Source organism: Pezoporus flaviventris, unplaced genomic scaffold, assembly GCF_033815535.1.
Source record: "Pezoporus flaviventris isolate CSIRO_AGI_PZ_B2104156 unplaced genomic scaffold, CSIRO_AGI_Pfla_v1 ptg000002l, whole genome shotgun sequence".
NCBI classification, from domain to species: Eukaryota; Metazoa; Chordata; class Aves; order Psittaciformes; family Psittacidae; genus Pezoporus; species Pezoporus flaviventris.
Genome location: NW_026892550.1, coordinates 73521302 through 73535727, shown reverse-complemented (window position 1 = coordinate 73535727; position 14426 = coordinate 73521302). Strand labels below are relative to the sequence as shown.

The following is a 14426-nucleotide window of genomic DNA, read 5'->3' as shown; positions in this document are numbered from 1 at the left end:
CTACCAGTCAAATAGGCATTAACACAGGCTACGATACATTCTAGTTGATCTGAAGACATCACAGGTGATGTATCATGCATTTTGTCCTTGTGTAGAGAGCTAGCACCATGTCCACACATTATGAAAGTCTCACTTCAGCCTCAAAGTTAGACTCATCATAATTTTCATTCTATATATGTGGTCTTGGTCCTAATCCTGTACAAAGACATGAATTTCCTCCTCACATGGTGGTTCATCAGCAGATACCCAACACAAAACGTTCATGAGCTTCTACAATTTAGAAATATAACATAGGTATCAAAATTTCTCATCACCCACAGACACAATGTATGCCTCAGCTCCAGTTATCTTCCTAGTTGCCAGAAATTTGACCCTGTCCTCTAAAGTGTTCCTAGTAAGAGCAAAAAAAAATGGAAATGAGATTTCAAACACGGTTGGCATTATCAAAAGTACTATAATATGAAAACAAAGTTACCCTGAAATTACAGAAGGCAAAAGGGCAGATTAGGTGTTAAAGTAATTCACCCCATCTTATTTTGTACCTGTTCTCTAAGGTTTACCAGTTGTACTTTAATTCATGTATTGTGTATGCACATTTGTTTATTACCTAGGGCAAATATTACATAGTGAAAGCACATTCTCCTTGTAACTGCTCAGTACTACCTGCTGACTAGTGTTACCTTCACACCAAAAATTCTGTGTAGGAGTTCAGGTTTTGGGGAATTAAAGATGTAAATTGCTAGTAAGCTAGTAAGTGATTTTTTTTATCATTTCTCAAATGACAGTTTCTTCAGTCTATAGTAATTGGTTTAGAGAGTGTTTCCAAAATAATCCAGCACAATACTAGCTTTATTTCCAAGAATAAATGCCAAAAATACATAATCACATTTACAACTTCATGAATGTGAGTAACATTCCTTACCTTCTTGGGTGCTTTTTGGATCTGGAGTTCAAAATATTCTGGAAGGATCTTAATACTTTGCAGTTATCAAGAAAGGCATAGAGACATAAACACCTTATTTGTAAGTGGTACAATTATGGAGATGGCTAAACCAACAAGAAAACTTTCCAAGATTTCATAGAAACCAATTTTTTTTCTGTACTTCATTCTTGGAAAAGCTCTGTAAGCATCTAATAAAACCAAGTAAGTGGGAGAAAATATTCTGATCCCTGCATTAACACCACTACCTCCTGTGGTTTTCAAGCCATGGTTGAAAAAATCAATGGTCTGCAGTCTTCTTGTACATGATTTGCTCAGGATAACTTAGAAAAGCAAGACCCCTTTCAGCATGTTTGAACAATCTGCATAGGATTCTGTGCCTCTACTAGAAAACTGTTAGTGGTCCTTCAATCACAGAAGTTTAAAACCCACTGCCTACTTACTAAGGTCATGCAAGGGACAAATATGGCTCATAACCTGTCTATTTTTAGGATTGTTATTTGTATGTCAGCAATATCTCTTGAAGAAAAAACACAGGCCAAAGCACATTTCAATGCAGAAAATCTTCAACAGCTCTGTCTTTGAAAATCCAACTTTTCATGCACTTACTCCAAAAATTAATTTTCTTTCAATTAGAAAAAAACTTAAGTGCATGTATATTACCAAACAAAACAATAACATAATGCATATGATATATAATATTTATGAGGTTGAACTTCAAATAGCTGGCTCAAAATGAAAGACCTTTTTTTAAAAGCCCTCTAGACATGGAGATTAGAAGGCAAATATCCTAAGTAATTAAGTACTCTAGACAGCACATTACGAACTGGTTGTCCACCTGCCATCATTAAGAAAATAAACCCAAACAACTGCACTTGAGTTTTTCTAAAGTAATAAATGGAATTGATATATTCAAGTTGTGCAATCTCTGAATTCCAGCAAAGTACAGTTTTCCAGTAAATGCCACTTCTAGAATCCTAAATTAAGCACAATGAAGTACCATGCTGTTAAGGACATTTCTTTTTCCAAATACAAACCCACCTTCATTCATTTATAAATATTTCCTAACCTTGCTAATATGCCAAGATGTATTTATAATGAAATAATCTTACTTCCAGTGAAAGGCATACAAGACCTAGATTAACAATTTGTATCTATCATGGCATTCATACATTTAGGAAACCAAACAAAAACTGCAACTGCAGTTGCCACTAATTGAGGGGAGAACTTTTACTTTGGCTATTTTGGCAGTCTGCTGCTTCTGATCTCAAAGAGCACCAACAGAGAATTTTTAAGAGTAGTGACAAACAAGATGTTAGAAATTCAGAAGTATTCCATAAGGGTTGAAAACAAGTATTATGTTTGAACACGACAATGCATGGATTGTTTTTCTGAAAGAAACATAAAAAGGTAAAACTTCACGAAAACCAAAAGAATGTTGATTTAGACATAAATGCAGTAGAACTTTGTCGCAAAAAAAAATCATGCCTTTATAGTGTCTAGTGAGAACAATTATATTTGTAGCAGCAGCTACAAAGAGCCATATAACAGTTGGGTAAACATAAAACACAATATAAAGGAAGAACCATTTTACTTCAAAATGTTTCTCCTTTCTAGGAAGCCAGACCATGATAGCCAATTCTAGGACTTTGGAAGGGGAAAAAAATAGCAAGAGGAGCTGAGGAAAAAGAAAAAAGAAGGAATAAAATAAATAGCTAAAATTTAGTAGGAGCTAGGTATTTAGAAATGCTGGAACCCCTAAGCATGCAGTACCAAACTCTCCAGCCAAGTTTGTCAACTAGCACACTTAGTCAACGAAATCCAACTGGTCACCAGCATGTGCTGATGACGTACTTCCTCTTTGCTTTTCTGCACTTCGATCATACCGGTATTATTATACCAAATGAATTACAGCTATAGATATATTATCACTGTATTTCACTTGTACCCCTGCTACAAAATAAAGTAATAACTGATTCTATTGCTTCCTACTCAAGGGATCACAATTTATTTTACTTAAAGGAGGGAGCAATGTAAAGCTATTCTCCTGGATTCTATGCTTGTAGGATTGTAACCTTGTGTTGTACAGGTGGAAGTCAGTCACTGCAGGTATACTGCAGGTATACTGCAGAATATGTCAGCGCACTTAGACACCAAAGCCTTGAGGAAGGCACTGATGTGGCCCGCCTGTAAATGCTATCAAACTCAAGGCATTGCAGGATCAAAATACAAGCATATACTTTTCTTCTACAACACATTTTAGGGGAGAGGAGGAAAGCAGAAACAAATTAATCAAGTAGACAACCTGCAACCCTCCTCCTAAAGAATCCAGAATATGGATTTTTCTAATTGCTGTCAAGTTAAGAACAATAGCTAACACAAGCTAATTGTGAAAGAAAATAAATGTTTTCTTTTCAAGTGCCACCTTGACAGAAAATACAATTTTTATCTAAACCATGAAAACTGATACTGATATCACTGACCTATGCAAAATGGAACAAGAGGTTCCACTTAGAAGAAATGGAACTATTCAAAGACTGCATGACATGATCTGATCTCTATACTTAAAAAAATAAAAAAAAAAACCAACAAAACCAACACAAAACCAGCAAAACAAATCTGCAGCATAAGAGCATTTGTTTTATAAGTGTTATTTAGACACCTAATTAAAACATTTTTTGTGGAAACGAGCTACTGTCTAAAACACTATGGGAATTAATTAGTTGCAGAGAAAAAAAAATTAATACCTGTCATATACTTGCTGAATTAGGCTCTGATTCAAAGTTCATTACTGTCAGTGGAAAGGGCTTGTATTACTTTGTAGTAAATGCTTGTGCTGGTCATCTTTTCCTATTCCTGCGTATAAATATTTAAGAAACAGAGACGGAAACTATCCATTTGCAATTGTGCCTTGCAGTATGAAGTAGAATATGCATCTGTGCTCTGAAAGGTACCAAATTAACTCTCCTTTTAGTCTATTGCTTTTAGCAGCCATGAGGACTTTGGCATGAAGCAAAATAAAAACTGAGAAGCAGTAAATTAAGACTAGAAAACAGATGAAACTAGTTCAAAAAACTCTGCTTTACTTGACAGAGTAAATGTAATGCCAAGTGACAAAACACTAACAGCACAGTCTTTGTTCAATGTATTGCCGTTGTAGAAAGATTCCACTAAAACAAAGCACAGCATTAAATGTTTTGGCATTTAACATGAAATGTTAACATTTAACATTAAATGTTTCCATGTTCTAAATAACACTCCAGTATAGAACATTAAACCTTTTGTAAAGTACATCAATTCCTTCAAACTGCTCAGCTTTACAGCATTCAGTGGGTAAAATCCAGTTACTTGTTTTCTATTTATATCATAAGGACAAAAAATATCCAAAAACCACTCTAAACCATTCCATGCAAGACAGCAGAGACTTTTGAGACACACGCAATGTTTCAGCACTTCAAACACATCCTAGAACTGTGGCCAAGAAAGAATTCAAAGTCAACAGTTTTCCTGCAGAATTGAGAGCATCGCTATCATGGACGCATGCCCAAACTGTATTTGTGACCACTGCCTGTTTCAGACCCACACAAACATCATACTGTGTCCAGTATTAAAAAAAAAAAAAAAAAAAAAAAAAAGCAAAAGAAAAACAAGAAAAAAAAAAAAAAGACCAACCAAACCTGTCCGTGGGGAAACAAATCTGACAAAGTGCGTACTATTAATTAGCACTCCTATTTGTTCACTGCTACTTCCATTTTCCAAAGGAAGTGTTACAGGCTGAACTAATAAAATGGGACTTCTCAAAGCTGCTAACACTGTTTCCTGGGGAAACAAGTTACCCTTCAAATACACACCATGCCCTACTGTTCTGGAGAAGATCATGGTTAACTACTTACACCTATGCATCCAACACCTATGCACAGCCTTTAAAAACCACCAACATTAAAAGACATTTTTAATGGCATCTTTATTACTTTTCTGTTAAATGAACCTAAGAAAGAGAGGAGACTGCATGACAGATGGTCACAAGAAAGCAAGTGATCCTGAAGCTTTCAAGCTCGCCTCGAGTCAATTATTAATGGTGATTTCTCTTCTTACCACCCCATCCCATGCAGAGAGGAGCAGCAGCAAAACCCCGCTATGAATGCAATCCAGCAAGCCCTGCTAAGTGATCTGGGACAGCAGGAAACCAGCATCGGTGAGCAGATGGTGCCAGCGGCTCAGAAGCAGAAGAGCAAAGCGGAGAGGAGGGAAGCGTGCACGAGGAACCAGCCAGAGGACTTACTAACCCGAGCTCTCAGCTAAGATGTTCCGTGGGAGCTGCAGACAGCCGGTGCTCTGAATCCCCACTGCTTTGTTTATCGGAAAATACTCAAAATGGAAACCTGACTCCACTTCTAAAAATAGCGGAATTTACTCGATTTCAACTTTAAGTCCCACTGCTGAAGTGTGAGAACGGTTAGCAAATACCTCGCCTTATCTCCAAAAGGCAACATGTCAAGCCATGAGAGAAAAGCCCAGAAGAGCTCTCCAGGTCTTTCCATTAGGTTCCTTGCGAGAACCAGCACCGAGGACAGGCGCGGCGCAGCCGCTCCCCCCTTCCTTAAACCCTCCCGCCCAGCGGCGACCAGCAGCTCCGCCTGCTCCGCGCTACCCCCTGCCGGGGAGCCTCTGCCTCTAATGGAAGACTGCCCTCCTGCCCTACGGGGAGCCTCTGCCCTAGTGAGAGGCTGCCCCCTGCTGGGGACTCTGCCTCTGCCGGGGAGACTGCCCTTCTGCCCAGGGCCAGCGATTCCCCGCTTGCTGATTCTCCAAGGCTGCAGGAAGGAGAGAGGAGCAGAGTGCAGGGACGGTGTGCAGCACGATGTCCCCGGCTGCAGGAGCCAGCTCCCCTCAGCGGCTGCGCTCACACTGCTCCTCGGGCAGAGCTCGGCTCCCCAGTGCTCCCCGTACGGCACCAGCGGCCGCGCACGGCTCGTCAGCTCCCGTGGCGATAACGCACCGCCTCCTCCTCCCGACGTCCGTCGAGCTGTCAAGAAAGGTGACAAGCCCGCGGGGCGACTGAGCTCTTGAAAGAGCAGCGCTTTGTTCAGAGATTACTGAGGAGCGACACAATGCGCCGTCCTGAAGAGAGATGTTATCTAGGCTTCAACATACTTCTGCTTAGTTGGCGGGGAAGGGAAATAGGTATTGCTTGCTACTCGCAAGAAGTTGGCTATGCCTGTTTTAAACCACGGAGACAGCAAAATAAATCACTCGAACCCCGGGCAGGGGACTTTGCGGACTCCCGAAGGCCGGGCTGGGGCTGGTGCTGCGAGCAGCACCACGGCGGCCCAGCCCGGGAGCCCGCGGTATGTGCCCGGCGGCGGCTGGAGCTCCTGCTCGGTTTCAGTTTTCGCTCTTTTGGTGAGGGGGGGAGGGGGAAATCGCTTTTTTTCTCCTTTATTTTCTTTGTAGACAGCTAAGGTTAATGGAAGAGCGACCTTTTGCTGGGAAGAAAGGATCTGCCTTTATCCACTGCCGTTCCAGTCTTACCTCGTAGCTTTCCTAACAAAGTAAGAGCGAGTGAAGTCGCCGTGATCGTCCAGCCACGCTTCCACCGCTTCCTGCTCCGGCAGGGGGGAGCAGATGCTCTCCATGCTCCGCGCCGCCGCTCTGTTGCCTCCTGCCGCTGCTGCGGCTGCTGTAGTCGATGTTCCCCAGTCTCAGTCTTACTCCTGCTGCCGATGCCGTCGGCCCGAGACGGCCGGCGCCCCAACTCTACTCCCAGGTGCGCGGCCGGCAGGAAACACGGTGTTCCGCCCCAGCGCCGCGCCGGCAGCACCACCTCAGCGTATCTCCGGCCTGTCCGCCTGTCCCGCAGCGGACAGCCGGCTCCGGCTAGAGCTCCACCTCCGCCGCGGCCCCGCAGAGCCCTGGGGGTCTGTCGCGCCCCGGCCCCGCCCAGCCTGCCCCGGCGGTGCCCAGCGCGGTGGCGGGCGAAAGGAGATGGGAGGGAGGCAGAAGAAGGCGGTGGGACCGCGGCCCGCTGCTCTCGTGCGCCGAAGCCGACCGGGAGCGGTTGGCCCAGGTGGTCCCCACGGGGCTGGGGAAAAAAAGCGATGAAGAAGTAAATTGTTCTCCCGCAGTCTGGCAAAAGGAGGTTTTTCTCTCCCGTCCGCATTTCACAGTAATTTTCAGCCTCCTTCAAAAAAGTGGTAAATTGGATGTCGCTATAGAGTATTTCACTTTTGGGTATCAATACATGACTTTGGGCAGACCTCGGCTGGGCTATGAGTAATAAAGCCATGGCTTTTCAGTCCTCGTGCCTACACTGAGGCTTTTAGATCTATTTGGGACATTTAATAGGCACAGCATGGTTTGAGGATGCTCAACTCACAAGCTCGTACTTTACTATTAGGCAGTAAGGATTGAAATTTTGGTTAAAGCTGAACATCACTTTCATGTATTATATTTCCATTCTAAGGCATACATGTGCACACATTTATAATAATTTGGAATCTGCATTTACAAAAGACCTTGCCCAAATAGTGATACACGTTTGATTTCCTATGTCATCACATGCAGTATCTTTGAAGGTAAGATAGGAACAACAAATAGCAGCATGTTTCTTGGGAAAGGGATAAACAGGGTCTTTAAAATTATTCTGTGTAAACAGTTGAGAAATATCATATGAAATGTTTTGTGCTGCTCTTAAATCCCTTTCAGTACATCCAAGGCAGTGCACTTCAGATAAAGCAGCCATCCCTGTACACCTTAGCAATTTTGTTGGTGTACTGTCATTCCCTGAATGGTCTCATAGGGAATATTGATCCTAGTACTGCTCATGCCATCTCAAAAAGCAACAGTAGAATTGTCAGAGGGGATTGAGACAGGAAAAATAAGAATAACAACATGTATGGAAATACCTTTTCTGTAAAGATGCAGAACAAGTTTGTTTGCAAAAGGATGAATATGAATATAGAATTTAATTACTGGTATTTAAAAAGTAAGATAGGATTTTCTCTGTGTCTCCTTGGAGAATAACGAGGTAATAATGAAATTAAGTCAGCTGGAATACATAGCACCTCATTTCATGTAATTAGAAGTAGCGCTAATAGAAATAAGCATTCATACTGGAGTAACATCCAATAAGCCCCACAAGAACAGATACTGTACTAAGCACTGTAAACATGTAATATTAAATACTAAGCTAACAGAGAAGCATGCAGCATCTGTGGACTTCATGCCACAAGGTGCTGGGTGGTGTTGGGTGAAGCTGCCTCTACTGTAGACAGCTGCCCAGGTGCGGCCAGGGTATAGAAAGGAGGGGAAGCTGGGCACTGCCACCGCATTGTGTGCTTCGGTTGAGGCTGGCAGCCACACGATTACTTAGCCTACAGATAAGAATCTGTAAAGCCAAGGCAAATTACTGTCTTCCTGTGGATTCAGTGACAAAGCAGCAGTTCAAAAGATTGATACCCAAGCAAAGAATAGCAGTCTTTCCCAAAAGAAATAAAAACGGAACTGTTGGGGGGCTAAAGGGATACTTTCTCTGTATCTGATGGATTTCCATGAATAATAATGAACATGCTGTTTTCATTTTGAAGGTGGCAGGAGGGGATGGAGGCCAAGCATAACTTAGTAATGAACGGTAAAAGTGGAAAAATTATTCTGTAAGTTGGCTTCCAAAGTGCTCTGAAAATGCTCTGTGTATCTTAGCTCACACCCAGCTTTTCAGTTTGTTTCCAGAACCCTGATGACAGACTTGATGTGCAGCAGCTATAAACCTGAAAAGGATTTGTAGTAATGACATACAATTATGTCCAGTTCACTTTTAAAAGCTGGCTGTAGAAAAGCAGCATGCTTTAGAGCTCAGTATGGAAGCCTGAATGTTTTTCCTGCAGTAGGCCATTCTATACAGGACTGGTTGACGGGAAAGCTTTTTTGTCAGAAAGACTTTAGCTGAAGTCTTTCTTTTGCATCTTTCAAAAATATTGTCATGCAAGGAGGTAAGAAAGATCAGGGGTTTTGTCTGTGCCAGGCACATAAATTAGAAATACTGCTAACTTATGATAATCAGTAAGAAGAAATATGGAAGTATGCAGTTGGAGAAGTTTGCATGTGATATTTTATGCTCAAAGAGCTGTATATTTGTTTCCCTTTGAAAGAGAAGGCTTTAGTCCTCTAGTTGACTTACTTGTCTAACTTACTAGGTGACTTGGGGTAGCATTTAGCTTTGCCAAGAACTGAGAATTGGCCCTTTTTCTACGAGATTTTAAATCTGGAAAAGAGTTGGTCTTTTTGGTCCCTAAAACAAGTTTAGCCAGTAATAATAGAATATAATAAGGTAGAGGAAACCATTCTGCTTCGTTTATTAGCCAGCACTTTAACATGCATATGCGAACACACAAGCAGTGGAATAATCCTAATATTAGGAAAGCAAGTTCCTATTTCCCTTCCAGTATTTAAGTTGCATAATGAGTGAAATAGTAACCAAATGCAATTCATTTAAAATCTAATTGTTAATTTTAGTGATTAAAATACTAAACCACAAGAATGTCTTATCAGTTTATTCTCTCAGTTCAGTCCAAATAATTACTGGAAATGCTTCCCAAATAAACATAGCTATGCTGAGGAGCTCACACATTGCATAACCTAGTTTATCCTCTGGGACAACATTGCATACGTCCTGCAGGAAGCCATGTAAAATAGTAGCTTCCTTCTATTTTTATTTGAATGTGATTGAGCATTTGCCTCAATCAAAGTACCATGAAAAATTATTGTTAAGCTCAGGAAAACAGCAGCTTCTCAAAGTTGTTTGTAATACACAGGTATTTGTCTGGAAAATACTGTAACTTTATCTCACGAAAAATTTAATTTAGAATTTGAGTTTAACATATTAGCATTTAATATGTCAGAAGAGCATTATGCTCAGATTTTAACCTTTTCTACTTTGTATTGGAAGTCTCAGGGTAGATTTGAAGACTGTCATCAAGTCTCTTAGCCTTCTCTCCTTTAAGCTAAGCAGTGCCATGTCTTTCAATTCTTTCTTGAACATTGTTTTCCAACCCTCTGATCATCCTTTTTCATTTTGGACAGATTTTCCCAGATTGTCTCTACCATTTCTGTGGTGTCGCACCAACCTGGATCAAGTAATCCAGCTGAATGTATATCAGTAATAATGAAGTGTAAAGGATATTTGGGGTACGTTGGAGGCTATGTTCCTGCTAATATGGTCACCCTTAGATATGCCATCTTGGCAACAGCCTGATATTGTTGGCTTGTGGTGACCAGCTGTACTGCGTTCCATTTTTCTAAATACTTTCCATGCAGTCAGGCATTGCCATACACGTGCTTACTTCTGCCAGACTGCATTTTCTTGCTGTTGAACCTTTTTCATTTCATCCTGTCTTGCAATCCATTTCTCCAATATCTCAAGATTGTTTTGAGTTTTATGCCTGTCCTCCAGCATGTACTTGACCTCTCTGAGCTTAGTGCAAATTTGCTTAAGGACACAGGTGTGGACAATCACTAGGTACAATGCTAGTAGGTGAAATTGTGGGTGGACTTCTCAGCATCATTACTGGTTTAGCTGGCTAGAGCTTCTGGTGCTTAGATGCAGACACATCCCTGATACGAGTGGGGAGATCACGCCATGGCTGTACCACATGGGACAATCTGACCACCCATGTTGGCCATTTCCAGTTGCATTCCACAGTTCCTTCTGAGCTTCTGACCCAGCTGCAAATTGAAGCTGCGATCAACCTGTTCTTTCTTTTAATGTTTATGTGGAGGTTGTCAGAGTTTATATAGAGGTAATAGGTAAGTAGGAAATTTATGCAAGCCAGATTTCATTCCAGGCCCTTCTCAAGTACATAACAAATCCTTTTATTTTTATTTACATGATACATGTAGCAACTACTGGCTAGTTAGTTGTTTTCAATTAGCAGTTGCTCTTATCATTACTTGTAACTGTGATTTTGAAGTCTTACTTTTATACTTCTACTTACAGATACTTATGAAGTCAAATTATAAATTCTTTTTTTTCCCTAACTGTGGTCATAAGGAGGAGACTCAGTAATGAACTATATAAATCAAAGATGAATCAGATGTTTTTCATGTGCATATCCTCACAATTTGAACCGTGTTGTTTAAGATTGTATGGGCTGCTTAAGCATGGGTGAGGAGGAGAGTCCTGACTCCACTGGAGTAAGGGCAGTAACTTCACCCATGTCAATGGATCCAGATTTTCATTTGATTCAGTGTCTCTGTATTTTCAATTGACAGTTAGAAAGAATTTCCCTAGTGTGCAGTATCTAACGGTATCGTTCCTATCACCTTGCAGCTCTATGCTGGTCTTTTTTTTTTTTTTTTTCATTTTTCTTAATGCTGCTTCACTTGAGGCTTTGCAGAAGAGAAATTCTGTAATTGCAGAAGAGAGCAGGATACATATGCAAATCTGTTGAGGATCTGACCAGTGCTGGCACAGTGAGCAGCAGGATGTACAGCTCAATGATTTCTGCTGTGAGTATTTGTATAACGTAGCCTGCCAGAAATGGAACAGGGGGAGAATACTCTTGTGGGGAAAACCAAGAAGTAAATCCACAGCAGTTTGAAATACAATACATGACAATCTCATAATGTTTTCCTAATAAAAGGCTATGGAGCCTCACCCAGCAGTTCAGCATTGATGCAAGGTTTTAGAAAGACATGTCCCCGAGTATGCTGCTCACATAGTTAGTTTGCTGCTGAATGATTCTTCTGGTTTTGCTTTGCATTTATTTCTTTTTAGCAGACTGTATGGACCCTACTATGTTTTTTCCAATACATGAAAAAGACATCTGCTATCCCATTTCTGTATTCATAGACCATAATTCTCTGTTAAATATCTTGCATACTAAGCTAACAATTGGGATTTCTGTAGACTGCCTATCATCACAAATTATTAGTATTGTTTCTCTTAGGAAAGCCTTTGGTTATTTGAGGTGTTTTGAGCTTTTTTCAGCACATTTTCCTAGTATTGATCTCTCTGAAACCACATAGAGGTGTTATCAGCAACAATGACTTCTACCAGCTATCCCTCATCCTGTACAGTAAGAGTAACTTGCCTACTCTTTGCTCTGAGAACCTTTGTCTGCTTGGGCCTTGTTTCTTTTCAGTCACCGCTTTTCAATTGTCTTCATTCTTTTAATGAACAACTTTGTCTTCTCTGTGTTAAAATCTAGTCCAGACTTCACTTAGTGATCTTAGTTGGTCTCTTAATGGTCTGCCCTTCTCATTATTTATCTCTCTATCATTTTTGTAATCTGCAGCTTTTTCCAGCAATAATTTTATATTTTTGTTTAGATCATTCAGAATGGTTTGGGTCCATTTAGTATTGACCACAGTGATATCGTACATTGCTGGGGGTCTTACAAAAAAATGCTGTAAGGTTGTGAGCTAAAACCTTACAGAAATCTTAAAGAAGTTCCCTTTATCAAACTAATTCATAATCTCATGGGAAAATAGGAAGTTGTGTTTTTTTTTTTCTGACAAAACTAATTTTCTGTGGTGACTGGCATTACTTGTACTATCATCCTTTAATTGTACTCTGATTTCTTCCTGTACCAGCCTTTCCATCAGTTTTCCTGCAATTGCTGCCAGGCAAAATGATCTGCAGTTTCCTTATTAAATAATGGAATAGTGCTTGCTTATCTTCTGTCTTCAGAAACTTGTCTGGGATTTGAAGACGTGTTTTTCTTGGTTTGGTTTTTCTGGATTTTATCTTACTGAGGTGTAGGGTTAATACCTGTTAAACAGGTATTATTTTACTTCCTGATATTTTGGAATCTTAGTAGTGAACATATGAAGGTCTGCTTTGACAGATCACATGAGGAATATCTTAGTGGCACAGAGCTGATTAATCTTTCTGGTACTGTTTGTTACTATCACTATGAAATCTTCATAATCCAAGATATAATATTCATTAAAGCATATATGTAGTTAATTTCATTGTTTTTCATTTCACCATTATATGTAAAGCTGTTGTTTAGTCATTGACCTGGAAACTCTGTGAAGCATCCTCTGTCTAAGCTTACACTGTCTAAGGTGCCCAGAAAATATGTATCACAGTACAGTCCTGCTACAAATAGATAAAAGTAATAAATCTAGCTAGTGCCAAAGTTTTAAAACATTTTATGAATCTAAAATTATGCTCTCACTGAAATTGTTTACTTAGAGTAATAGAGGACTTGGTCTTGTCCAGACCCTGAAGTAATTAAACTGTTGAACATTTTCTATTGATCTATGTGGAAGACATTTTTTAAATATTAAGTGTTCCTTTGACTCAGTTTGCACTGTACTTTACTGAATAAATTAACTCGTTCTGACTCATGAGGAAGAAACATACTTTTGTAGAACTGTGATCTGATTTACTCATGAGAACAAGTATCACTGGTATTCTATATGCATGGTGGGTTCTGGAAAAATAATTATGAATTAAAAACTTCACTATACTTTTTAAATACCACAGCTAAGTCAGAACTTCTTTGTACTGGAAGCTGTACCACAGATATATCTCTTGCTTGGGTGGGTATATGCCATGATTTAAGCCCAGCTGGTAACTCAGAACCATGCAGCCACTTGCTTACTTCCCCCCTTCCTCCCCCTGCTCCAGGAGGAATGGGGAGGAGAATCAAAAGAATGTAAACCCCACTGGCTGAGGTAAGAAAAGTCCAGTAACTAAGGTATAACACAAAACCGCTACTGGTACCACCAATAATAACAATGATAAAGGAAATACAAGGGGAGAGAATATAAAACTAAAAGGGGAAACGGAAAAGAAAACAATAAACACAAGTGAGGCACAATACAATTGCTCACCACCCGCTCACTGATACCCAGCCAAACCCAAGCAGCAATCTGGGCCTTCTGGGTGATTCCCCCCAGTTTATATACTGGGCGTGACACGCTGTGGTATGGAATACTCCTTTGGCTATTTTGGGTCAGGTGTCCTGTCTCTGCCTCCTCCTGGCTTCCTGTGTCCCTCCTCACTTACAGAGCATGAGAAACTGAGAAGTCCTTGATTGGAGTAAACATTACTTAGCAACAACTAAAACATCTGTGTTTTATCAGCATTGTTCTCAGGCTAAAGTTGTAAACACAGCACTGCACCAGCTACAGAGAAGAAGAAAAGTGACTGCTACTGCTGAACCCATGACAGAATGCCACCAAATATTCATATATTTTTTTAATGTATGGAAGGAGGAAGGGGAATGGAGAAATTTATAACCTAAAGGTATAACCACAAAATCTTTGCTCTTCTGAACAAGCAGGAGAAATATGTAAGAGATTAATCTGTAACTAAAGCTAATGATGGCTTGGCTTTGTGAGCGAAGTTTTGGGAAGGGCTTTAACCACACTTACTACAAGCACGATGACCAAGGGCATGTGGGATATCCAAATCTGGCTGGAAAAAAAGGCTTCTTAGGCAATCAGGAAGTGTCCAACCATGACTGTCAACTCCTGA

General features: G+C 40.5%; 1 protein-coding gene across 6 annotated transcripts in view; it reads right to left on the bottom strand.

The window, feature by feature from the left end:
* Positions 1 to 14426, bottom strand: part of PDE5A (phosphodiesterase 5A) — a 114152-nt gene that overhangs the window by 48655 nt on the left and 51071 nt on the right. For 2 of the 6 annotated variants that reach the window (XM_061443731.1, XM_061443740.1), the window contains exon 1: positions 6473 to 6834. The exons of 1 other annotated variant lie outside the window; for it this stretch is intronic. In XM_061443731.1, the coding sequence (XP_061299715.1) occupies positions 6473 to 6576 (104 nt within the window). In that variant the 5' untranslated portion in view covers positions 6577 to 6834. 3 more of the 6 variants (XM_061443756.1, XM_061443764.1, XM_061443772.1) reach the window with 3 other exon arrangements.